The sequence below is a fragment of the Protopterus annectens genome, chromosome 7.part0, assembly GCF_019279795.1.
Source record: "Protopterus annectens isolate FY-2018-M chromosome 7.part0, PAN1.0, whole genome shotgun sequence".
Lineage (NCBI taxonomy): Eukaryota > Metazoa > Chordata > Ceratodontiformes > Protopteridae > Protopterus > Protopterus annectens.
This window is the reverse complement of record NC_056739.1, coordinates 1,161,325,405-1,161,352,819: the sequence shown is the minus strand read 5'-3', so window position 1 is coordinate 1,161,352,819 and position 27,415 is coordinate 1,161,325,405. Positions and strand designations below refer to the sequence as shown.

The 27,415-nt window shown below is 45.7% G+C and overlaps 1 protein-coding gene across 3 annotated transcripts in view; it reads left to right on the top strand.

Annotated features, from left to right (window-relative positions):
• USP3 (ubiquitin specific peptidase 3) overlaps positions 1 to 27,415 on the top strand; it is a 1,626,170-nt gene that overhangs the window by 304,893 nt on the left and 1,293,862 nt on the right. For all 3 annotated transcript variants that reach the window (XM_044077747.1, XM_044077746.1, XM_044077748.1), the window contains one exon: positions 5,794 to 5,931. In XM_044077747.1, the coding sequence (XP_043933682.1) occupies positions 5,794 to 5,931 (138 nt within the window). The remainder of the gene's footprint in view (positions 1 to 5,793; positions 5,932 to 27,415) is intronic.

Below are 27,415 nucleotides of genomic sequence, written 5' to 3'. Positions count from 1 at the left end.
CCGAAGCAGAAGCAGCGTTTGCAAGTGCCGTTCGGCGTCCTGAAATTTTTGTATTCTGAGTTTCAGACCGAAGACCAAGTTGGGCTAAGTACCCCGGTGGGGAATATTTTTGTCTTTTCTTGCCTCAGTTAAATCCGGATGTCAGAAAAAGTTAATAATTGTATTTCTTGTGGGAAACAGATACCTCATAGGGATTACCACTCTCTCTGTATTCCTTGCTTGGGGCCTGAGCACGACGTAGTCGGGTGTCACTTTTGCGCTAGATTTAATAAGCGCACCATTAAACGCAGGTTAGATTGTGCTAGACTTGTTTTCGGTAAGCGATGTAACTACAACATGCCGTCGGATCCTCCGATGCCCGCTACCGCTAAGAAGCGAAAAGAAAAATCGTTAAAGTCCAAGCAGGATGAGTCGTCCGTTGCGGACGCCGGTTCTTTGGAAACTACGGTGGAATCTGTGGATCCAGCCGAGGTTTCAGCTGAATCTCAGGGGGAGCCTTTAATCTTACAGGAAGTGGCCTCTCAGGAGTTAGGTCAGGCCGAGGGGGCCTCTCAAGTCTCTGTAGTCCCTTCTTTACATAAGGTTGTTAGGCCTTCTACTTCTGTCACTAAAGCACCTTCTAAAGCTAGGCCTGGTCTTTCTGGCACAGGCGTCAGCCCTAGTTCTGCAGGTTCTGTTCCTAAAAAACATATGCTGAAAATGGCAGAGGATTTGATTACTTTAATCAGAGGTTCTATGCCCCCTCCGGATAAGAGGCCTAGGGTGGAGCCAGAGGTGGAAGGATTGGAGCATTCCTCAGATTACTCTGAGTCTTCAGCTGAGGACATTCAGGATTTTCCCCCTTATTCTGAATCGGATGCAGAGGATTCCTGTCATTCTGCTTCCCCTCCAGAGGATTTTTCCTTTTCTGAAACCCTGCATTCCATGAGGGAGCATTTTAAGTGGTCAGGATTTCTCAGATTCTCGGAAGAGGCTTAGGGAATTTTTGTTCTTACCACAGCATAGGCCCTTGGCTATTCCCCCGGTTTTGGATGTTGTTCAGGATGTTTTTTCTGAGGCTTCCCTTAATCCTGATTCTTTACCTCCTGCCCCTGTCAAGCCAGACAGGTATTACAGAGTGCCAGAGGCTCATAAATATTTGTATAAGAGTCCTAGAGCTGACCCGGAAACTATTAGCCAGGGACCTAAGGGTGTCAGGGCTTCTGTTGTAAAGAATCCAGTTCCTCTGGATAAAGATTCTAGAGCTTTGGATAGGTGGGGTAAAAAAGTGTATACCTCCTCCACTCTAGCGATGAGGGCTTTAAATTGCCAGTTTCATATGCTGAAGTACCAGAATTTTCTCTTAAGTCAGTTGAAATCTAAGGTAGATGCTTTAGCTGAGGGTATAGAGTGTAAGGAATTGCAGGATTTAGTTCATGCCTCTGATCAGGTAGGTAAGCATTCTTTGCAGTGTGGCTTTGATGCTCTTCAGGCTTCTTCCAGGGTGGCTGCCACTGGTTCAGTTATTCGTAGGCACGCCTGGCTTAAGGATCAGAATTTGTCAGAGCATGTTAAAGCTCGAATTTTGGATGCTCCCCTTCAATCTGAAGTTCTGTTTGGTTCTCCTGTGGAGTCAGTTTTGAAGAAAATGGAAGACAAAGCTTAGTCCATGCAGACATTTAAGGAATTTTTACAGGTGCAGCCCTCTAAGTTTAGCAGAAATTGGCCTGCAAAGGGATGGGCTTATCCTTCTTCTGATTTACAGTCTAGGGGCAGATCTAGGTGTGGTAGGGGCAGGGCTCATGCTCAGAGTTCTTTCAGACCTAGGACGTGGAGTTCCCCTGCACAATCTTCCGGTGAGGGCAGGGGTCAGCCTTTTCGTAAACAGACCCAATGACCTGTATCTCCAGCTGCCAGATCCCTCCTGTCTGGCAGCTCCTCTAGGAGGAAAGTTGGCACTTTTCAAGCAAAATTGGCTTTTAGTCACCCAGGACAAATGGGTGTTGGACATTATAGATCGAGGCTACAAGTTTTATTTTCACACCTTGCCTCCTTTCAAAGGCATGCCAGACGTTCCTCCTCAGCAAAAGCTGGAGGCTCACAAGCAGATTTCTTTACTTTTAAAAATGGGGGCTATCCAGGGGGTCCCTCCGACAGAAGTAGGCCTAGGGTTTTATTCTCGCCTGTTCCTTGTGCCAAAGAAAGGAAACACTTGGAGGCCAATTCTGGATTTGTCTATTCTCAACACATACCTAGACATTCCAAAATTCAAGATGTTAACTTTGCAGCAACTTCTGCCTCTGCTAGGCAAAGATCACTGGATGGTAACTCTGGATCTCAAAGAGGCTTATCTTCACATTCCTATCAGGCCCAGCTGCAGGAGGTTCCTGCGTTTTCAGGCTGGTACTTTTCATTATCAGTTCTCTGCATTGCCCTTTGGCTTATCTACTGCCCAGGGTGTTCACAAAGGTCCTGGCTCCTGTGATAGCCTTCTTAAGACTAAGAGGAATACAAATTTATCCTTATCTGGACGATTGCCTGATTCTTGCTCAAGACAAAGTCAAGTTACTTCAGCATCTACAGTATGTAATGGCAGTGTTAAGGTGCCTAGGGTATTCTGTGAACGAAACAAAGTCCAGTCTAGTACCCTCTCAGGACATGTGCTTTCTGGGTGTGAGACTGAATACAGCCTCTCAGATGGCTTTTCTGACCCCGGACAAACAAAGAAATCTTCCCTTTACTTCCAGCAATTATCCCTACTGTCCAGGCTGACTGCAAGGACAGTCCTTCAAGCCTTGGGGTTCATGGCATCTTGTATTCTGGTACTTCCCATTGCCAAACTACATATGAGGAAGCTACAATGGTATCTCAAAAGTGTATGGACTCAACACTGCCACGATTTGGACACTGTCATTCAGATAATACCTTGCATCCAAAAGGAATTTTTGTGGTGGGCTCAGGAATGTCACCTAAACAAGGGACTCTCTGTGACCCGACCAGAGGCGAGTCAGATCTTAACGACAGATGCCTCAGACATGGCTTGGGGAGCACACTTCAAGGGGAAATGGATTCAAGACACGTGGCCTCCCAGACTACAGCATTTGCATATCAACATGAAGGAGATGTTAGCAGTCCAATTTGCACTGATGGCTTTCAAGGATCTACTTCAACCAGGACAGGTGTTGATTCAAACAGACAACACAACAGTCATGTGGTTCATCAACAAGCAAGGGGGAACCCATTCGTACCCTGTTTGCAGACAAGCTATGATTTTGTGGGAGACTGCTCTGAGTTTACACCTCACTCTTCAAGCAAGGTTTCTGCCAGGAGCACAGAACTCCTTAGCAGATGTTTTGAGCAGGCAGATGGTGGATCCCCACGAGTGGAAATTGGATCCTCATGTATTTCTACAGTTGACAGTGGCTTGGGGAACTCCAGACATAGATCTGTTCGCTTCTCCACTAAATTTCCAACTGCCAAAATTTTGCACAAAGATGTTTCACCCAAAAGCTTGGAAAGTGGATGCTCTATCTTTCAGTTGGAACAACCTTCACGTCTATGCCTTTCCTCCTCTGCCTCTCCTTCCCAAGGTGCTCTTGAAGGTCAGACAGGACAAGCCTTGCATGATTCTAATAGCTCCAGATTGGCCACGTCAGCACTGGTACCCTCTGCTGAGGAGTTTAGTACGGGAGTCTCCTTGGCCTTTGCCATCAATTCCACACCTTTTGTCCCAGGCAAGCAATCACTTCCTCAATGTCAGGATACAGTCCCTGCATCTGACAGCCTGGCATATTCTGTTCTAGACCCTGGGGGGTCGCAGCTTCCTCAACAAGTTTTGAATGTCATTTTGGAAGCCAGACGGCCTAGTACAAGGAAAGTTTATGCTGATAAATGGAGGAGATTTTTTATTTGGAGCAGAACAAAGAGCTTTGATGTTTCAGTGCCTAATTTGAGTGTTGCACTTCAGTATCTTACAGAATTATTAGACAAGGGTTTGTCTTTCTCCTCTGTAAAAGTTCATGCTGCAGCCATTTCTGCTCACTATGACTGTGACCCACCATTATTCTCTCACCCTTTGTTTAAGCAATTTCTTAGAGGGGCAAAGAACATAAGACCCCCACGTAGAGCTCCTACTCCTTCCTGGGATCTCAATTTTGTGTTGGAAAAGCTTACTTTACCTCCTTTTGAACCTGCAGCTACATCTGAGTTGAAGTTTTTGTCTTGGAAGACTGCTTTTTTGTTGGCCATTACATCTGCTAGAAGGGTATCTGAATTACAGGCTCTAATGGCAGTTGAACCCTTCCTGATATTTCATAAGGATAGGGTATCCCTGCCAAGGATAGGGTATCCCTGCGTACTAACCCTACTTTTATGCCTAAAGTTGTTTCTAATGTGGCCTTAAACCAATCTATTCATTTGCCTACTTTTTATGCTGATCCCCAAAATAAAGGGGAAAAAATTTTGCACTCTTTGGATATTCACAGGCAGTTACGTTATTACTTGAGCAGAACTAAAGGGTTCAGGCAGTCTCAACAGTTATTCATTTCTTTTGCCTTGGGTTCACAAGGAAAACCTGTTTCAAAACAAACTATTTCTAAGTGGATTGGCCATTGTATTGCTTTTTGTTATTCTCATCATGGAAAGGATGTTCCGGCTGGAATCAGACCTCATTCCACTAGGGCGACTGCCACTTCTACTGCCTTTTTAAGGGGAGTAGCTACTAAGGATATTTTGGAGTCAGCTACTTGGAGTTCAGTGCACACTTTTTCCAAACATTACCATCTCCCTCTTTATTCCAAATCTAGGGCTGGGTTTGCCACTGCAGTTTTACAGGGCATGTTAGCAGCTCCTAATGCTTTCTGATTTTGCCAACCTCCCTTACCTTTGCTTTGGGATTCTACCCACAGGTTATGACTGCAGCAATGTGAGACGAAGAACATAGTACAGTTTTGTACCTACCATAAATGTAGATGTTCGAGGATCCACATTGCTGCAGTCCAATTTTCCCTCCCTCCTTCCCCTCTGTAGTTTGGGGTTGCTGTGTTGCTTTTGGGGTAATTATTTTTCTTTATTGGTGATTGGGTATTTTTCTATTTTTGGCTATGGCCTTTCTTTTTTAGGCCTTCTGACATCTGGGGCAAGAAAGACTGAGGATATGGCGTCGGTCATGCGCTTTAGTACCACGGCGTACTGACGTCAGATCTAAGCGACCATGACCGACGCCAGCCTAACACTTTGGTATTCGGGCCGACCGAGGACAGCGGACTACCCACAGGTTATGACTGCAGCAATGTGGATCCTCGAACATCTACATTTATGGTAGGTACAAAACTGTACTTTTTTAAAGCTATCCTGTTGCATGTAAACTTTTATTGAAAGTCAGAATATGATTTATGTGTAACTTTTGTTTCTTACTGTTGGGGAAGGGCATTCCACCTTCAGGATTCGCAAGAGTGACAATAGATTGCTTAGAGAATTTATATAAAGCTCGATTACATGTTCTTTAAATATGTATAATTCAGTCTAAAAGTAAAATGAAATTAGGTCTGCAGACTAAAAATAGTCAGAGACATGAAATACATTTTAATTTAAGTTGCTTATGTGTTTACTGTCTAATTCATAACTCACATTTTTAAGATATTTTTAAAATAGTGATTGCCCTGGCAGCCTCTTAAGTCCTTCCAGCAACATAAGCACCACATTCTATATCCTTCCAGAATAATTTTCAAGTTAATGATTTTCAGATACTTATTGTGCTATAATTGTTTGCAGAAACTTAAGTCTGATACAGCTGATGTTTTTTTTTTCTTTTAGGTATGTCAATGGTCATGCAAAGAAACACTATGAAGATTCACAAAGTCCTGTCCCTAGTCCCAAAAAGTTGGAGAAGCCAGAAAGTGAGAACTTTCAACATGCAGTGTGTATGGACTGCAGCAGCTACAGTACATATTGGTAAGAATAGATCCTGTGGATCAGTGCCCTTCTAGAGTTGCTTGAAGTGGCACTCACCCCTGACATTTAGGGGTAAGGACACGAGTCTTAAAGTTCAAAATGTTCTTCTGTTCTCATGTTGCAATATTCATCACAGTAAGGAGGTTGCTGCCTGCAGCACTGGACATCCGGCCAGTATACCAAAGTCTTTGGAGCAAGAGGTACATGCAACATCTTAGGTCAGAGCCATAAACCAATGTAGGCTATAAAAGTGACATCTGCACATACCCCCGTCAGAATTTTTCTGCTGCAGTGAACGTCAGACTCCTGTTTTCCAGTTCGGGAAGCAGATCACTCATCCTTTCCAGCCAACTGCTACAGATAAGTACCCTGTTGGGTTTTCTTGTTATCTTTGCTTGTTTCTCAGATGTACATGCCCACTAGAAAGGGGAAGTGTGCTTGTGAGAGACAAATTCCTCACAAGAGCATGCACAATCAGTGTTTTTTTGTTTAGGCAAGGCCCACAACTATACGTCCTGTGCTATTTGTAAATCTTTTGTGCCCAAGATGCTCCGCAGCCATCTAGCCATGCTGAAATTATATTTAGAAAGTCAAAGACTTTGGTGTCTCGCATTAGGTATGGAGGGTGGGGTAGGCACATCTGATGAGCCGCCTCAGAAGAAGGACAAAAAAGTTAGGCCTGATTCTCACTTTGCACTTCAGGTGTCCTATGAGACTCTTGAGGCAGATGAAAGCTGAGGATCTCTTCGGACCTCCATTTTCAACCTATCCCAGGAACCACTGTGGAAGCCGGCTTGGCAGAAACAATGAGCATATCCGCTGAGGTAGATCAGCCATCAGCTCCTGATGGTGGAGGGGAGCCATGGCTCGTGGAGTCAGAGGGCCCTACTGCTTACCCTCCCATCCTCCCAGACATTGGTGTCTAAACATACACAGCCCTCCACTCCTCTGAAGAGGAAACAAAAGTTAAAACATTGATAACAACAACCTGTTCCTGGATGGGAAGCTTTCTCCCAGACCTTTTCAGGGCATTCCAGGCCCTGCAGACTAAGCAACCACAACCTGCTGCTACTCCACTACAGGCCTTAGAGGTATCAGAGGAAGACTAATCCTCCACTGAGGAGTCCTTCACCTACTGCTCACAAATTGATTCCCCTAAAGATTTTGTCACTCCATAGGAAGAGGATCCCATCACTCCCGAGTCTCCAGGAGAAGAATTTAGCTTTGGAGATGCCATCTCCCTCATGAGGGAACATTTTAAATGGCAGGCCTCAGATGTTTGACACTAAGAAGAGGTACTTCGCTTTATTACAAATGGAACAGCTCTCCCCTTCTGCTGTACCTCCCTTACTTCCAGCCTTTCAAGATGCCTTTCTGGCTCCTTCACAGGCCCCGATTCCCAACCCTCAGCTTAAAAAACGTTCAGACAGATTCTGCAAAGTACCTCAGGACACTCAATTCCTGTTTAAACCCCCCCCCCCCCACGGATCCAGCAGTTATAGCAGTTTCTGCTGATAAATCCTCCAGACAATTACCTTCATCTGCTCTTTACCCTACTAACAAGGACAGTAAATTAATGGATAGGCTCAGCAAGAAGGTCTATACCTCCTCCACCCTGGCTTTTAGAGCCCTTAATTACCAAACCCACATGGCTAGGTATGTCCTGGACACCCTCTTCAAAGTCCTCTGCTCTTCTTTCTGATGTACCAGATTCACCAGCTAAGACGCAACTTAACACCCTCCTTTCCACAGCATCTCGGGTGACTATGCACTCCATCAGGTGCAGCTATGATGCTGTGGAAGCTTCCTCAAAATCTGCAGCTTCAGGCTCTGTTCTGAGGAGATATTCCTGGGTGAGACTACAGCCCCTACCTATGGATGTGCAAACCAAACTGTTAAATGCACCTGTTGATAATAAATTTCTCTTTGTACAAGCTTCAGTAGAACTCCTCAAATCCCTTCAAGAAAAGGGAAAGGAATTACAAAATCTGAAGCATTTATTGGTTTTACCTATCCCCAGGTATCCTAGGAATTATCCACAAAGGACTTCCTTTGTTAGGAGACAGTCTTCCCACTCTGTCCCACTACAGGCAATGGGACAGAGGCAAGCTAGGAAAAACTCCACAACTAGATTCCCTTCCACACCCTCTTCCACTGCCTTTCAGGGTCAGTCTGACCAAGCCAGACCACTTCCACTGTGACTTAAAACCTCTACATCCCAACACTCCTACATCCCAACACTCCTCTCTCCCTTCGTCTCACCCTTTCCCTACCCTCCTGGTGGAAAATCACATCAGAAAACTGGGTCCTGTCCATCATTCACAAAGGTTATTTTATGACTTGATGGACTTTGCCCCCTTTCCAGGGGATTCCACAACCTCCATCAAACCAGATTCATCTATTTTCCACCAGTCTCCAACAATTACAGGCTTAGGGCACCATAGAAAGGGGTTCCTTCTCAACAAATAAACAGAGGTTTTTACTCAAGAATGTTTCTGGTACCAAGGAAAGATGGTCCTTGGAGACCAGTCCTGGACTTATCTGTTCTCAACCTTTTCCTCAAGGTGCCCACATTCACAATGCTCACTTTACATCTACTCTTACCCCTCATCCCAAACCAGGCCTTTGTGGTAGCTCTGGATTTGAAGGACACCTACCTACACATTCCTGTACACCAAGACTACAGGAAATTCCTACGCTTTTCAGTAGGTTTTTTGCATTTTCAATTTTCTGCTTTACCTTTTGGACTCTCCACAGCACCTGGAGTGTTTACAAAGTGCCTAGCCCCAGTGATTGCTCACTGCAGCACTCAGGGTATTCATATATACCCATACATAGATGACCTGTTAATTCTTCATCAGGACTGTCAAACCCTCTACCACCATCTACAAAAGGTGACCACTACCCTAGCACAGTTAGGATTCACTGTAAACAATGGAAAATCCCACCTCACCCCCACTCAAGGCCTAATCGTCTTGGTATGCAGGATCAGAACAGACAGGATGAAGGCCTTTATCCCAGATCAGAGGATATTGGACCTCACCCTCTACTTCAGCAATCTTATCACTCTGCTTTACTTACCAGCCAGGGAATTCCTAAGAATGTTAGGTCCCATGACATCCCTGATTCCCATGCTCCCTGTGGCAAGACTTCATATGAGAAAGATCCAGTGGGTTCTGAAGACTCTATGGAGTCACCATTCTCACCCTTTGGATACCCCTCTCCCCCTCCTACCATGCCTGAAGAAAGAACTACAATGATGGATTACCGTCATGAGTCTCAACCAGGGAACCCCTTACAGGTACCTCCCCCTTAAAGCAAATCTTTACAGATGCCTCAAGACATAGGGAGGGGAGCAGTGCTACTGCACAACCACAAACAAAACACTGTGCAGGGGAAATGGTCTACATTCAGACAGGGACCATATCAACATCAAAGAAATGAGGTCACTTCTAACCTTACAGACCTTCAAAATAGCCCTTCTCCCTGGCACATTGAAAGTAATCACAGACAGTATGACTGTCCTGTGGTACATAAATGGGGGGGGGGGGGTAAGATCTTATCCTCTCTTCAGTCTAGCCACACAAATCTAGACCTTAACATTAGCACTTCATATTCACCTGCTAGCAGTGTACATTCCTTCAACAGAGAATGTTATGGCAGACACTCTCAGCAGAACTTCAGCACCCTCTCACGAATGGATGCTTTACAGAGAGGTGTTCCCGGATCTTATTCACAAGTGGGGTATTCCGCAAACAGATCTGTTTGCCTCCTCCCAGAACAGACAGATGCCTTTGTTTTGCACAAGGGATCCACATCCTCAAGCTTGGAAAGTGGATGCCTTCTCTTTTTCTTGGGTGGAGATGTATCTCTATGCCTTTCCCCCTTTCACACTAATTCAGAAGGTCCTTCTGAAAATTCAGAGGGACAGACTAAAAATCCTGCTGCTGACCCCCTTTTGGCCAAGATAGCATTGGTTTCCCCTTCTCCACCTTTTAGCCAAGGGCAGTCATCACAGGTTACCCCACCGATTAGACCTATGCACACAGGACAGAGGATCCCTAGTACAGGTGACCAATCTCAAACTGACCTTATGGGTGATAGGGTTCTAATCCCCTTCAAACACCTATTACTCAGGAGGACATACTCAATGGTCTGCACCTAGTACCAAGAGAAATTATGCCTCAAAATGGAAGAGATTCTCCCTGTGGTGTCAAAAGAAAAACTATGACCCTTTAACCATTCCTGTACCCATGGTCCTTTCTTACTTGTGTAAGCTCCTTCATTCAGAACCAACATATTCTTCAGTTAGGGTCCATTTGTCTGCCATTTCTGCTTGTCTGTCTTTGGTCCCTCCTTTGGCATCAAGGTTGGAGGTCAAGCTGTTCCTGAAAGGGGCACTCCATATCAGATCTCCCCACAAACCAATATTTCCACCTTGGGACTTAACTTTTGTAATTGAAAAACTTACCTTGCCACCTTTTGAGCCAGCACACTCAGCATCGCTGAAACTATGTACCTTGAAAACAGTTCTGCTAGTGGCCCTCACATCCGCCAGGAGAGTATCAGGAATGCAGTCCCTGATGGCCATCCCTCCTTACCTTATCTTCCATAAGGACAGAGTCTCTAAGGACTAACCCTTCCTTCATGCCTAAAGTGGTTAATGAGCTCTCACTAAATCAGACCATTAACTTCCTGTTTTCTACCCTCAACCTCAAAATTCCTCAGGAAAGGGCTTTTCATTCCTTAGACGTCCACAGACAACTTGGGTCTTACTTAGACAAATCCAGACCTATTAGAAAGTCTGACCAGCTGTTTATTTCCTTCCACCCAAGGGCTTTAGGGAAGGCAGTCTCTAAACAGAACATTTCTTCTTGGATCTCTAAGGCCATTTGTACATGCTACTCCAGTCTTGGCAAAGTTTTACCTGGACAAGTTAAAGCCCATTCAACCAGAGCAGCTGCCTCCTCAGCTGCCTTTTTCAAGGGGGTAGACCATGCCTCTATCTTAGAAGCTGCTACTTGGACTTCAGTTCATACCTTTACCAAGCATTACAAACTAGATTTAGTCTCCACAGCAAGAGCTGGGTTTGCCAGATATATCTTACAAGGTCTCATTGACCAGGGGCCACATACATCCACCCAGGCTCATACCTAAAAGCTTTGGTACTCTCCCTACTGTGATGAATACTGCAACATGAGAATAGAAGGACATAGAACAGTTGTGTAAGAACTTACCATAACCTTAGATGTCCTTCTCTTCCATGTTGCAGTATTCAGTCCCTTCCTCCTACCCCTTCTTTTGTTACTGTACTTACCTTCTTCACTGGTTAGTTACCTGTGGGGGCATAGATCTTCATCCAGTTAGCCTCAGCAGCAGACACAGGTTATCAAGTACCCTATGGTCTGATCTTCATGCGAGTCTGAAGGGATTTCCTTTTATTTTTCCCTCCTACTTTCAGGGGTACTACTGTATGCGGCAGTCAATTCTGAACGGGGTAGGTGCAGACATCATTTTTTATAGCCTGCGTCGCTTTATGGCGCTGACCTAAGATGATGTCCTTCAAGAATGCAACTGCAGTCCTGACATATGGGTTGTCCTGCCTCAGGCAGCCCTTCGGTCGGCCAGATTCCAAAGTCTGGGTCCGGCGTCGGCCGATGTCGCCTCCTCCCCGACGTCAGAGCGGCTGGAGTATAAAGGCATCAGCCGACGCCATCTTCCCCAGTCTTTCTTGCCGCGCGGTGCCCGAAGCAGAAGCAGTTCGCAAGTGCCGGTCGGTCAGCTCCTGTGTTTTCAGTTACCGAAGTCATCTAAAAGCTAAGTACCCCGTTGGGGAACATTTTTTCTTGCCTCAGCCGATGTCAGAACAAATTGAGAAAGTTAATAATTGTTTGTCTTGTGGTAAACAAATACATCATAAGGACTTCCATTCTTACTGCTTCCCTTGCCTGGGCCCAGACCACGACGTCTCGGCTTGTGCTGTCTGTGTTTGCTTTAATAAGCGCACTCTCAGGCGCCGGGCAGAGTTTGCCGAAGACTTTTTTGGCGAATCCTACGCTTACAACATGCCGTCGGAACAACCGACAGCACAAACTACCAAAAAACGAAAGGACCGGGACCGACATCCTCGGCCCACGTCTTCCACCGATATAACGCCTAAGCCCTCCGCGAGTGCTTCGGTCCCTTCGGAAGCGGTAATTCAACCGCTCCAGGCCGACACCGTGTTAATTCATCCCTCGGTCTCGAGAGACTACACCGGTGCCGGTTGTTGATTTTCCTCCAGAAACTGAAGTTCTGGATCTAACCGACACCATTCCCGTGGACAAAGTTACCCCTGCACGTGGGGCAGCTAGGCCTCCTGTATCCATGTCAATCAAGGCCTTTGCATGTCCTAAGGCCGCCAGCCAGGCCAAGGCCCATCCTAAACCTACTTCTCAGGCCCCTTCTTCTGACAGACAAATCATGTCTCTGGCTGCAAATCTAATCTCTCTTATCAGGGGGTCTCAGCCTCACTGAGACAGAGGTTCTCAGCCGCCTGCAGAAAAAAGAACTAGAACTGAGCAGGCAGACAACCTCTCTTCAGATGAAGCCTCTGGGGATTCAGAGCATTCAGATACCCAAGAAGAATCCTTCCAGGCCTATGAGGACTCTGATGCTGAGCAATCTATTCCCTCTGCCTCTCCTCCAGAGGATTTTTTTTTTCGGTGAAGTCCTCCACTCCATGAGGGAACATTTTAAGTGGCAGGGTCAGGAATTTTCTGATTCTAGGAAAAGGCTACGTACCTTCCTTAAGTTACCCCAGCACAGACCTTTAGCTATCCCTCCAGTTTTGGATGTCCTGGATGATGTTTTCTCCGACTCCAGTGCTTCCCCTGATTCTCTCCCTCCGGCTCCTGTCAAGCCAGACGGATATTACAGGGTCCCTGACACTCACAAGCATCTCTTTAAGGCCCACTCTGTGGATCTAGAAACTATTTCACAGGGCCCCAAAGGAGTGGCTACCTCCTCAGCCAAGAATCCACTGCCAGCTGACAGGGAAGCAAGGTCCCTGGAGAGATGGGGTAAAAAGTTTATACCTCTTCCACCCTTGCCATGAGGTCACTTAACTGCCTTTTTCATATGTTTCAGTACCAGGATTATTTACTGGATGATTTGCAGAAAAAGATAGCCTCTCCTGAGCCTATAGATAGAAAAGCATTGCAGGATTTGGTTCATAATACCCAGCAGGTTAGTAATCATTTTCTACAGTGTGGTTATGATGCATTGGAGGCTTCATGTAGGGCAGCTATGACAGGGGCTGTTATCCGTAGACATGCTTGGTTGAAAGAACAGCCACTGCCAGATCATGTTAAAGTAAAGCTCCTGGACGCACCTCTGGATAAACAGAAGCTTTTTGGTGCTAATGCTCAGGATGTGTTGAAATCTATTGAGGAGAAGGCAAAATCAGTACAGACAGTAAAGGATTTCCTCCAGGTTCAGCCACCAAGGTTCAGCAGGAATTGACCTTCAAAGAATTGGTCCTTTCCAGACTCTGACAAGTTTCAAAGGGGAAAGAGCAGGCGTGCACGAGGTAGAGGGCAATACAGAGGCTCCTACAGGGGACGCCAATGGCAACCACAAAATCAGAGAAGTGGCACAGGTAGTTCACCTGCACCACAGGGACAATCACAATGACTTACCTTTCACTCCACCTACCAAGGCTCAAAGAGAAGCACCTCTAGGCGGAAAATTATCTCTATTCTCAAAACACTGGCACATTATAACAAAGGACAATTGGATTCTGGACATAATAGACAGAGGTTACAGGTTCCACTTCCATACCTTACCAACAGGACAAGGCATGCCAAACCTGCCACAAAATCAAAGGGCAGAGGCACTTATAGAAGTCTCAAAGCTGTTACAAATAAAAGCAATAGAGAAGGTTCCTCCTCAGGAACAAGGCCAGGGATTTTATTCAAGACTGTTCCTTGTTCCAAGAAAAGAAAAACAAGACTTGTCCATTCTAAATACTTTTCTCATGGTGCCAAAATTCAAGATGCTGACGTTACAGCAACTTCTTCCCATGCTGGGCAAGGGGTCTTGGCTGGTTACTCTGGACCTCAAGGAGGCATACCTGCATGTCCCTATCAGACACAGTTGCAGAAGATACCTCAGATTTCTTGCAGGAACAGAGCACTATCAATTCTCAGCATTGCCGTTTGGCTTATCTACTGCGCCCAGAGTATTCACGAAATGCCTGGCATCAGTAGTGGCACATTGCAGACTCCGGGGGATTCAAATATACCCTTACCTGGGCGACTGCCTAATACAAGCAGACAGCAAACAGACCTTGATAAAACACTTGGATTACGTCATTCAATTGCTGCAGGCTTTGGGATACACAGTCAACATTCAAAAATCAAGATTACTGCCATCCCAAGAGATTATTTTTCTAGGAGCAAAACTGGACACACAGCTACAAATGGCTTTCCTCACAGAGGAGAAACAAGAGCATTTAACAGCTTACTTCAAAGGCCTAGCAAAATTAACCCACCTGACCGCAAGGAAGACCCTGCAGGCCCTGGGGTTCATGGCATCTTGCATTCTTCTAATCCCTCTGGCAAGACTACACATAAGAAAGCTGCAATGGTACCTAAAAAGCTTGTGGTCGCAACACAGCCACAACCTAGAAGACATAATACCACTCATACCATGCCTACAAAGGGAATTCTTATGGTGGGCTCATCATACCATGCCTGCAAAGGGAATTCTTATGGTGGGCTCAAGCAAGTCACTTAAACGAAGGCATGCTTTTCAACAAACCTCCAACAAGTCAAACTATTGCAACAGACGCCTCAGACCATGGATGGGGGGCGCACATGGACGGCAGATGCATTCAAGGGCAATGGACTCCCATGGAGATGCATCAGCACATAAATCAAAAAGAGATGTTGGCAGTGATACATGCAATAGAAGCCTTTGGAAAATCTCTTCAGCAAGGTCATCTGCTAATAAGGACAGACAACACCACTGTCATGTGGTACATAAACAAACAAGGGGGCACTCATTCCTACCCCCTCTGCAGACTAACAATGATTCTTTGGGAAAAGTCCCTGAAACTGAACATCTACTTGCAATTGCAATCCCAGTTTGTTCCGGGCAAGGACAATGTTCTGGCAGACAGGTTGAGCAGAAATTTCTTGGATCCACACGAATGGATGCTACACCCACGCATTTTCTCACAAATAGCATCTGCATGGGGAAGACCAGACATAGACCTCTTTGCATCTCATCTCAATCATCACCTGGAAAGGTTCTGCACAAGGATACACCATCCTCTAGCTTGGAGAACGGATGCTCTTTCCTTCAGCTGGAATGCTCTAACAATTTATGCATTCCCTCCTCTACCTTTGCTCACCAAGGTGTTACTGAAGATCAAGGCAGAACAACCAAGAGGAATCTTGATAGCTCCAGACTGGCCAAGGCAACACTGGTATCCACTACTAATGAGCATAACTCACACCAAGCCGTGGCCTTTGCCTCAATGGCCTCTGCTCCTGACTCAACACAGTTACAAGACTGTTCATCAGAACCTGCAAACCTTAAAGCTGACAGCTTGGAGAGTTCCATGACTCAGACCCATGACTCCCTCTCCGAAAAAGTTCAGGAAATTTTGCTGGAGGCACGCAGACCTTCCACCAGAAAAACCTATTTGGCCAAATGGAAGAGATTCACCATCTGGAATGTCAACAAGGGCCAGGATGCATCACTGATGAACATACCTCAGATATTAGAATACTTGGCAGAAATGTTTCACAGTGGCCTCTCATACTCTTCCATCAAAATCCACGCTTCAGCTATCTCAGCACATTACAACTGTGATCCACCTGTGTTTTCAAGATCCCTTGCTAAGACAGCTTCTAAGAGGCATAAAGAATATCAAACCTCCAAGGAAGCTACCAATTCCTGCATGGGACCTCAATTACGTCTTGGAAAAATTAACTCTTCCTCCTTTTGAACCAGCAGCATCTTCAGAAATGCAATTTTTCTTGGAAAATGGTTTTCCTGTTGGCAGTCACCTCAGCAAGAAGAGTCTCTGAGATGCAGGCCCTCATGGCAGTTCCTCCTTTTCTCATCTTTCATCAGGACAGAGTTTCCCTTAGGACCAATCCTTCATTCATGCCTAAGGTGATATCCAGAGTGTCTCTAAACCAAGCAATTCACCTGCCTACTTTCTTTCTAACCCTCAAAATAAAGGGGAAAAGCTGCTGCATACTTTAGACATTCACAGACAACTACGCTACTACTTGGACAGAACAAAGTCCACCAGGAAGTCTGACCAACTGTTTGTAGCCTATGCTGCTGGAGTGCAAGGAAAAGCAGTCACCAAACAAACTATCTCAAAATGGATTGGACACTGCATCAGATTCTGTTATTCTTTTCATGGAAAAGTGTGCCAGCTAATATTAGACCACACTCCACCAGAGCTATGGCCACATCCACAGCTTTTCTAAGAGGAGTGGCTACAAAAGATATTCTAGAGGCTGCTACATGGACCTCCGTGCATACATTTACCAAACACTACAACCTGCCATTATACTCCAGATCCCGAGCAGGCTTTGCTTCGGCAGTCCTGCAGGGCCTTCTAGCTACACCATCTCTTGCTTAGTCCTACCACCCCCAGCTTGGCTATGGTATTCAACCCATATGTCAGGACTGCAGTTGCATTCTTGAAGGACATAGTACAGTTTTGTACCTACCGTAAATGTAGATGTCCGATAGATATGCAACTGCAGTCAGGTTTTCCCTCCCTCCCTCCTACCCCTCTGTTTTTCCCCTTTTGGGTCCTTTCTCCCCTTACCTATCAGCTGGGGTTATATATTATGGTGTATCTCTTTATTACTGTTGTGCATGTCTGGTTTTACCTGTTTATCCATTCACAAAATTTAGCCTTCCTTGGAGGGCACCTGGCATCTGGGGCAAGAAACACTGAAGAAGATGGCGTCGGCTGATGCCTTTATACTCCAGCCACTCTGACGGGGAGGAGGCGACATCGGCCGACGCCGGACCCAGACTTTGGAATCTGGCCGACCGAAGGGCTGCCTGAGGCAGGACAACCCATATGTCAGGACTGCAGTTGCATATCTATCGGACATCTACATTTATGGTAGGTACAAAACTGTACTTTGCATGTAACCTCCCCCCCCCCCGCTCCAAGATCTTTGTTATACTGGCTGGATATCAGGTGCTGCAGGCAGCAACCTCCCTACTGTGATGAATACTGCAACAAGGATGAGAAAGACATCTAAGGTTATGGTAAGCTCTTACACAACTGTTCTTTCTTCATATAAATGACTTTGTGTTCTCACTTTAGTAGGACATAGGAGGAAAAACTTAACAGTACTGATAAATGGGCATTTGTATTCGGTGCATGCCGATGTTTCTTTTATGCAAAAGAAACCAACTTTATTTATTTGCCGTTTGTTGACTGGGATAGTCCAACTGCGCTATTGCCCTTTTTCAGTGGAGGAGCGGGGAGAAAAGCTTCACAAATATACATACACAAGAAAATAATACAAAAGTTTCAAATAGAAATTCCATTCATTTGCAAAACAAGGTTAGAGTAAAGCATATGTTGGTTCCAGATGAGTTTAAAAGCAGTTATACAACAATATTTATATGATAGTTTCATTAAACTCAACAGAATAAAGGATCTGAAGTCAGTTTTTCATTCATTCTCATAAATGGGTTCTGGATCCGAGGTCGGATCCAACTCTGCCATTACTAGCTTGTGGAAATGTTCAGGCTCTCCCCTACCCGCAATGCACTGTTGCCCTGTCACCTCAGATCTCGTTTGCCACTTTCGCGACCAGATGTGGTTACTGACGGTCTCGAGCTTTGTGGAGATATTGGTGTTATTAGGTGATATTTTCTTGAATTTCTAATTTTTTTCTACCCTTCCTTCCTTCAGATGCTCTCTCTTTATTGCTGCCTTTCCAAAAACAAAAAAAATTCTTTCTCTTGGGCTTGTATCTGAGAAAGGTTTTAAAAAGTGTTCCCATTATGGCTACAAGATACCTTTTCCAATGGAAATTCTCTCTGTTTGTAGTGTCTAGGTCCAGAGTACTGTGCAATACGTGGGGATTTTAATCTGAGAGCTATCAATGAGAGAGAGAATAAGTTGATTTTAAAAGGCCTTACTGAAAGATCAGTCCTCGACGTCTTCCTATAAACATGGAAAAAGGCCCAGGTCAGCCGATGTCTCAGACTCCTGGTAGCCGGTGAAGAAATTGTCAAAATCGGTTCCAACCTTTCAAGCTGTGTCAATGGTTTCGGATTTAAAGAAGGGCTGTTTATCTTCAGAGCCTAAGAAAAAGATAGTTTTGGAGCCAAAGTCTTCGGATCCAAAACCTTTGCATCGACGCACTTCTTCACCTTCCATAGACCTGACACCATATCGGCTCCCTTCTCCTGTTTTGGAGAGGCATCTCAGGCCTGCTTCTGTTATGTCCCCTCGTTCAAATAAATAATCCAAAAACTGCCAAAAGCAACAAAGTATTCCTCAACCTCAGAAGGAATGACACCGCAGGAGCAATAATACATCCTTTATTAAGACCATAGCTGTGGTCTTAATAAAGGACGTATTATGTCCCCTCGTTCAACCCGAAGCCTCACTGAAGCAGATGTGGCGAGAATGGTGAGGGGAGATGGTCACTGATCCAGAAAGGTACCTTCTTGGTTCCAACCCCATCAGATCTGGAACGTCCTTCTTCCACTCCTCCTCTGACTGACCCCATGCTTTGAGTTCTTGGGTCCAAGCATCCTGGGACCATCTGGGTCAGATCCGAGGAAATTGGTTTTGTCGGATCTGACTATGACCTTGACCTTCTCCAGTCTGACGGGTTCGGATCTGGAGGGCTTCCAGAGCCAAAGCCTCCAGGGGGGGGTGGGTATCGACTCTGATATTTTTGGAACCTTTCCTCCCTCCCTGTCGTATCCTCGGTGCTGGACAGCTCGGCTCCAGCTTCTTTCTCGGGCGGTCGTCCTTTGGGAGTTGGGGGGGGGGGTCAACGAATCAGAGACCTTTGTCATCTTCTCCGTTGGTTTCCTCATCCCGGGGGAGATCTGCATTCGAGGTGGTTTAGAAGGTCTTCTCTGAAATTTTAGAATGGACTGGTTCTCCCACCTTGTACCCATCCCTGGCTATCCATCTGGTTCTGTCGTGTGATCCCCCTCATTCCGCACAGGGACAGCCAGCCCAGGGCCTCCATTCTACCAAATATGGAATCCCTAGCTCTTCCGATACTTCTCCGCATCATCCCACTGAAGAAGTCCCTCAGAAGAGAAGGTGTAAGAGGAAGCACCTTGACTCACTGGAGGAGCCTGTTATCACTGATACTGATTTCAGTGAAGGGAAGGGTCCACCAACTACCACCCAAAGACATCTCCTTTGGAGACTTCCTTGGACTCCGGAAGCAGAAGGGTGGCTGGTCTGCCCACACCCCTTCCTCTGAGGAATCAGTAGAGGCTTTTGACACTGGCCCATCTTCATCCTAGACTGCCCCGCCTCCCAATGAATTAGTGGATTTGATTTCTCGGAAGGTGCAGTCTAGCCAGTACCAAAAAGACCTGATAGGATCATGGCACCCCTGGTAGAAAGGCAGTATTGGAGAAAAGGTGTACCTGTTGATGCCATGGTTGTGGCAGCAGCCACAAAGAAAGAACTCGCAGAGGAGAGTTCAACTATCCTCCCTCCTAATAGGCAATCTAGGTCAATGGACAGACTGGGGAAGTGAGTTTATGCTTCAGTGACTTTTGCTATCTGATAGCTGAACTATTTAGCCCATTTTACAAGACTGCAAAGGGACTTCATCAAGAAACTTTCCAGCTCATTGGCAAAGATTGCGACCAAGGAGGTTCAAACTTCTGTTGCTTATCAGTTGAGTCCCTTACAGTCTGTGGTTAATTCATCCATGTGGTTGTCTAATGCTACAGAGTGCGCCACACAGGTGGCGGGTTCAGGCTTAGCCATGAGGAGACAAGCTTGGATGTGTCTATGTGATTTTGCAGAGCCTGTTAAGTCTTCATTCATCAATGCTCCCTTCGATGGATCATCAGTCTTTGGCCCTACAGTGAAAGAAATGCTTTCCAAGTGTAAGAAGGATAGGATGAATCTTTCTTCCATTGGAGTACGTTTTTCGACCCTGCGCCCCAATGATCCTTTTCTAGGAATCGGAGGGGGGGTCCTAAAATGTGGTTCAGGAAATCACAAGGTCCATTCCCTGACTCACATGGAGCCAGTTCTTCCAGAGACAGAGGGGGAAATGGGAATAATAGAAGATGCCCAAAAGGCAGAGGAGGCCCGCAGAATAATGGGGCCAGAGAAACGTTCTTTGACAAGACCCTGTCAGGGCTCCTGAAAGGAGGCCCGATTGTCGTCCTCTGGAGGCAGTCGGGGATGTTTTTCTCTGCATCAATCAACCTGGCTAGATTTAACATACGATACGTAGTGCAGAAAATTATTACCAGAGGTTATTCCGTACCATTTTCACTTCCTGCTGCAATGACAAACAAACTTCAAGATATTCCATGTAGTCAACTGGAGTCAGCAACTCAACAGGTTCTGTAGTCGCTAGAAAAAAAGAGTGATCCAGGAGATCCCATCAGACCAGAAAGGATCCAGAACTTACTCAAGGTTCTTTTTAGTTCCAAAGAAAATGGACATAAGACCAGTTTTGGATCTCAGTATGTTAAACAAGTCAGTCACACATACAAAGTTCCGGATGGTCACGGTACAGTTAATTCTACTCTTTTTGGGCAAGGACGATTGGACGTGCTTGATAGACCTCCAGGATGCGTACTATCGTATAAAAATGAACAGATGATCCAAGAGGCACCTTCGCTTCCAAGTGGGAGACAGTAATTTCCAGTTCAGAGCTCTGCCCTTTGGACTCACTGTGGCCCCCAGGGTGCTTACCAACTGTATGGCAGTAGTAGCAGCTTACTTGAGACTGCAAGGAATCCGTATGTTTCCTTATCTGGACAACTAGCTCATCACTGCCCCAACCAGGCATCAGGCCTGTTCAGTGCTGGGAATCACTATAAACCATGCAAAGTGTCAGCTGCAACCCACCCAAAGACTTAGAATTCATCAGAGCACTGTTCGATACATCATCTTTGGTTGCTTCCATTCCCTGTCCTTGTCTTCTCAACATCAGAAACCAAACAAATAAGGTAATTTGCAATTCAAAATTTTGTCCAGAAAAGTGTTACAAGCTCTGGGTTTGATGGCAGCAGCTATTACTCTACTTCCTCTGGTGAGATACCATATGAGAGCTGTACGGTGGAAGCTGCAAACTCAGTGGTCCTTCACCCACCCCATGTCAGCAATGATAAAGATAACTCAAACTTGCAAGGACTATCTCAAGTGGTGGATTCGGTCAGATCAACCTCGGCAAGGTTGTCCATTCATCCTACTTCATTCCAAGGCTATAGTGACCACAGACAACTCCCATATAGGCTGGATGGGGCATTATCTGGGAAAGACCGTTCAAGACACTTGGCCCCTCGAAAAAGCAATTTAAATATAATGTCCTGGAAATGAGAGCAGTGCTGTCAGCATTGCAAGCATTCCAAGGATCCCTTCCTCTGGGAACGATTGCAATCCAAACAGACATGTTGGTAGTTTGGTATCAACCAATAAGGAGGCATCAGATCTTGCCTTCTATGCTGAAAAACCCTCAGAGTATGGCAGTGGGCGATAACCTCCAGTTGCTTTCTGGTAGCAGTGCACATCCCTGGGAAGTCCAATGTGATTGCAGAAAGCTCAGCAGATCCATTCTGTTGCCTCACGAGTGGTCCCTCAACCACTGCATAGTGAAAATGATTTTTCATTGTTGGGGCCAACCCTACTGCGACCTGTTTGCATCCCTTCCGAACAACAAATGCAGCAGATTCTTTGCTCTTATCTTCCCCTGCAGGGGAGTCACCAAGAGATGCTCTTCTATATGATTGCCACCCCCCCCCCCCAGTCTCTTATATGCCTACCCTCCAACTCCCCTGATAGAAACCATCCAGATTGAAGACCAGGATAATCCTCATTGCATTTTACTGGTTCCAACAGATGTGATTCCCCTTCCTATGGCCTCATCTCCTAGTTCTACCATGGATTCTGGATCCAATTCCAAACCTTTTGTCGCATGCGACAGCATTGACTCCTCCAGACCTAACAAATCTCAAACTAACCATATACTTTCTCCAGTCCCCATGGTAGTCAGGCACTTTACTTTGTCTTCCCCTGTCCGTTCCATTTTGTTATCCTCCCACAAACTCTCTACAAGGAAATTATGTAAGAGCAAATGGAAAAGATTTGTCATTTGGGCTGAACAGCATGATATATAGAGCCTTTCACAGCCCCCACCTATATAGTTCTCCAATACCTTGCAAAATTGTTTCACAAAGGAGCTAGTGCTTCTACCATTAAGGTCCAGTTAGCAGCTATCTCAAATTTTCATGTTGGAATTTCAGATTCTTCATTGGTGTCTGCCAAAATTTGTAAAGTATTTTTGAAAGGTAGACTTCTGCTGAGATCCCCTTTGAAGGGTCCCATACCTCCTTGGGACCTTTCCTTAGTACTTCAGGATGTTCTTCGTGTTTCATTGTTGCAGTCATTACATTTGGGTTATCTGCTTGCAGGTAGCCCTCAGTCGGCCTGATTAACAAAGTCTTGGGTCCTGTGTCAGTTGCTGTCCCTTCTTCCATGATGTCAGGTAGTCAGGGGTATAAAACATGCAGCCGACGCCATTACGTCAGTCTTTCTTGCCGTGCAGTGCCCGAAGCAGAAGCAGTTTGCAAGTGCCGGTTGGCTGACTCCTGAAATTTTCGATGTTCTTCGTGTTTCACTGTTGCAGTCATTACATTTGGGTAATCCTGCTGGCAGGTTGCCCTCAGTCGGCCTGAATTCCAAAGTCTTGGGTCCTGCGTCGGCTGCTGTCGACTCTTCCCTGACATCAGGTTGTCAGGGGTATAAAAGAAGCGGCCGACGCCATTTTCTTCAGTCTTTCTTGCCGCGCGGTGCCCGAAGCAGAAGCAGTTCGCAAGTTCCGGTCGGCCAACTCCTGAGATTTTCGGGTTTCGAATTTCAAATCCGAAGTCTTCATTAAAACAAAGTACCCCGTTGGGGAAACTTTTTTCTTGCTCCAAACCGATGTCAGAAAAAGTTAATAATTGTATTTCTTGTTGAAAGCAAATACCTCATAAGGACTTTCATTCCTACTGTATTCCTTGCCTAGGCCCTGACCATAACGTTTCAGGTTGTCGATTTTGTGCTAGATTCAACCAACGCACTATTAAGCGTCGGTATGACTTTGCATTAAACTATTTTGGACGCAGGTTTAATTTCCAGAAATGTCTTCGGATAGCCATCCGACTACCGGAGTTCACAAAAAACATAAAGAAAAAGATAGGCAATGAGGCCCAAAGCCGACGATGAGGCTTATCCTAAGCCAGTCGCCGGTTCTCAGTGAGGTGCTTTTGCAGCCCCTGACGCCCACTACTTTAGAGTCGCAGGCTGCTACTGACTCCCACGTGGAGTCGGCTATGCCGCTGGAAACTCAAGGTATTGGAGCCTCAGGCACTGTTCCTTCAGATGGGTCCGGAGCCGCTGAGCAGGCACCGGCTTCTGAGGGTGTTTTCAGACCTAAACATCTATACATTAAACCAACTTCAAAGGCAAAGACTAAAGCACCTTCAAAGACAAAGAAACAAACTCCAGAGCCATGTGGACAGGCCTCCATGCCCAAAAAACAGATGCTCAAAATGACCGAAGACTTGATTACCTTGATCAGGGGTTCCCATCCCCCTCCTGATAAGAGACCTAGGCAAGAGATATGAATCTTCAGATCAGGTTTCTATTTCTTCTAATTCCTCTTCTGATCAGGAATATTCTCTTCCCCCCTATGAGGATTCTGATGCTGAATAATTTATTCCTTCAGCTTCTCCTCCTGAAGACTATTCTTTTGGGGAAACCTTGCATACCATGAAGGAGCACTTCCACTGGGAGAGCCAAGATTTTTCAGAATCTGAAAAGAGGCTCAGGGACTTTCTTTTACTACCTCAACACAGGCCTCTAGCCATTCCACCTGTTAGACATTGTAGATGATGTGTTTTCAGAGTCTAGTCTGACCCCTGACTCCTTACCTCCAGCTCCTGTTAAGCCTGACAGATATTACAGGGTTCCTGACTCTCATAAATTCCTTTTCAAAACCCTGCTGCAGACCCAGAAACTATTTCACAGGGTCCCAAAGGGGTCAAGGCTTCTGCTGCAAAAAACCCTACCCCCTCTGACAGAGATTCTAGGGCATTGGATAGATGGGGAAAAAAGGTTTACACATTGGCTACCTTGGCTATAAGGGTCTTAAACTGTCAATTTCATATGCTCAAATATCAGCAACATGTCTTGGCATTGCTTAAACAGAAAATTTGTTAAACTCTGAATGTGCAGAAAACAAGGAAATGCAGGATGTATTGCATGCAGCTGAACAAGTTAGAAAGCATACTTTGTAATGTGGTTTTGATTCTCTGGAGGCCTCCTGCAGAGCCGCAGTTATGGGTTCAGTAATTAGGAGGCATGCTTGGTTAAAGGAACAAAATCTGCCTGATCATGTCAAAGGTAAATTATTAGATGCACCTTTACAGCATGATTCTCTGATTGGTGTTAAGGCAGAAGAGGTGTTAAAGAAAATGGAGGACAAAGCTAAATCTATGCAAACTGTCAAAGATTTTTACAGGTACAGCCACCTAGATTTAGTAGACACTGGCCTACAAAGAATTGGTCCTTTCCTGCCTCAGACAGACCTCAAAGGGGCAGACCCAGACGCAGATCTCAGGCGCAAGGTTTATACAGGTCAAAGCAATGGGGTGCTTCTACCTTCAAAACTGGAGAAGACAAATCACAACCTTTCAGGAAACAGTCCCAATTACTTCCCCCTGCCTACACCAAGCACTTATCTCCTGGCAGCACCCTTAGGGGGAAAATAGCAATTTTTACTCAAAATTGCACATTATAACCCATGACAAATGGGTTCTAAACATAGTGTCACAAGGCTACAAGTTCCACTTCCATACCCTGCCAGAGGCAAATGGTTGGCTAGATCTGCCAAAAAATCAATGGGCAGAGGCACAAAAACAAGTCTTATCCCTCATGGACATGGGGGCCATCCAAGTAGTACCACAGCAAGAGCAGGGACAAGGATTTTACTCAAGACTGTTCTTGGTGCCCAGAAAAGACAAAGCCTGGAGACCAATACTGGACCTATCTATCCTAAACACATTTCTGGATATACCAAAATTCAAGATGTTGACATTGCAGCAGCTTCTGCCCATGCTTAGCTTAGTTGAGTTTAGCTTGAGTTGGCAATAAGAATCTCTGCATTATTGAATGAGGGATGTTTTTTTCTGATAAAGGGATATGTTCGTGGTGTAAATGATGGCTGACCAAAAGTAGACATTCAGGCATGGCATCGTCTACACCGCTGGAAGAAAACTGATGCCTAGTACGGAAGAGTAGTTCTGAAGAAAACAAGTTTCAGAAGAGAATGCACAGGATGCTATTGAGTGGAATTCAGCTCTGACAGCAGCAGTCGCAGTTGCCAATGAGGATGGGAGCAAGAAGGAGGTGGAAGAAATGTCAGAATGTCCCTCGTACGAGACTGAGAAAAATATTGAGATCGACATGAATCTTCTTCCCGCAAATTCTCACTGTAACGGATTATTGTATTCTGGTTTTAACCAAGACCATGGGTATTTTGCATGTGGAATGGAGAATGGATTCAGAGTGTATAACACTGATCCCCTTAAAGAGAAGGAAAAGCAAGATGACAGCATACCACAGCCAGCAGGTCCATCTGATGGAGGTGAAGCAGATGACAGCATACCACAGCCAGCAGGTCCATCTGTTGGAGGTGAAGCAGATGACAGCATACCATAGCCAGCAGGTCCATCTGATGGAGGTGGAGCAGATGACAGCATACCACAGCCAGCAGGTACATCTGATGGCGGTGAAGCGGATGACAGCATACCACAGCCAGCAGGTCCATCTGATGGTGAAGTAGATGACAACATACCACAGCCAGCAGGTCCATCTGATGGCGGTGAAGTGGATGACAGCATACCACAGCCAGCAGGTCCATCTTATGGCAATGCAGCAGATGACAGCATATCACAGCCAGCAGGTCCATCTGATGACAGTGAAGCAGATGACAGCATACCACAGCCAGCAGGTTCATCCAATGGCAGTGAAGCAGATGACAGCATACCACAGTCAGCAGGTCCATCTAATGGCAGTGAAGCAGATGACAGCATACCACAGTCAGCAGCTCCATCCAATGGCACTGAAGCAGATGACAGCATACCACAGCCAGCAGGTCCATCTGATGGCAGTGAAGCAGTTGACAGCATACCACAGCCAGCAGGTCCATCTGATGGCAGTGAAGCAGATAACGGCATACCACAGCCAACAGTGGAATGTCAAGAAGATGTGGATTGCTGTCCTCCTCAACACCAAGAAGGACTTGAACAGACACCATTAATCAGAAATGGTAGTGATGAGGAACTCTTTAGGAGCCCGAACCATGCAGCAGAGGGCAGTATCAACTTACCCACAGAGCGGGGCACTGTCATTGAAGAGCCCACTGCCATCAGCTTTGTAAGTGCCCTTAAAATTCCAGGTGTGTTGGAGTTATCCCTCTGCTTACTATTTGCAAAGCTTGTCAGCTACACCTTCCTTTACTGGCTACCACTGTTCATTCCCAACGTAGCACATTTGGATTCAAAAGGTGCTGGAGATATATCTACGCTCTTTGATTTTGGAGGAATTTTAGGTGGGATAAATGCAGGTATAGTTTCTAACTACATGGCAGGGAGAGCGACAACCTTGCTGTGTGATGCTCGTTGTAGCAGCTCCCATGTTGTTCCTGTATAACAATATCGGTCAGAATGGAATTGGAACCACAGTTGCTATGCTGATTGTGTGTGGAGGTCTGGTGAATGGTCCATATGCTCTCATCACTACAGCCATCTTAGCTGACCTGTTTCAGCTCCTGCTTCACATCTGGAATACATTTTGGATCGCACCTGGTTTCTACAACAAGCTTTCTGTACTTTTTAAGGGACCAAGATGAGGACCAGGAAAGCTAAGACTGGGTCTTCCAAAGGAAATTCCCAAGGTTTGCTGTACTTTGAAAGTAGAACCGGTATACCCAAAGAAGAAAAACAGTAATTCTTCAGATATGGGACTGATGCACAATTATCAGTACAAGCAGAGGTCATTGTCACCTTTTCATGCAAATGTCCGAGAGCAGCGAACAAGACATGATGGTTACATTGATGAAACTGGTGGACTTTCAAGAGAAAAAGAGCGACCTTTGGAACATTACAGTTTGCATGATGAGCGTAGCACTTCATACACACACCAATCTCATACACACACCCTCCCTCTCTCATACAT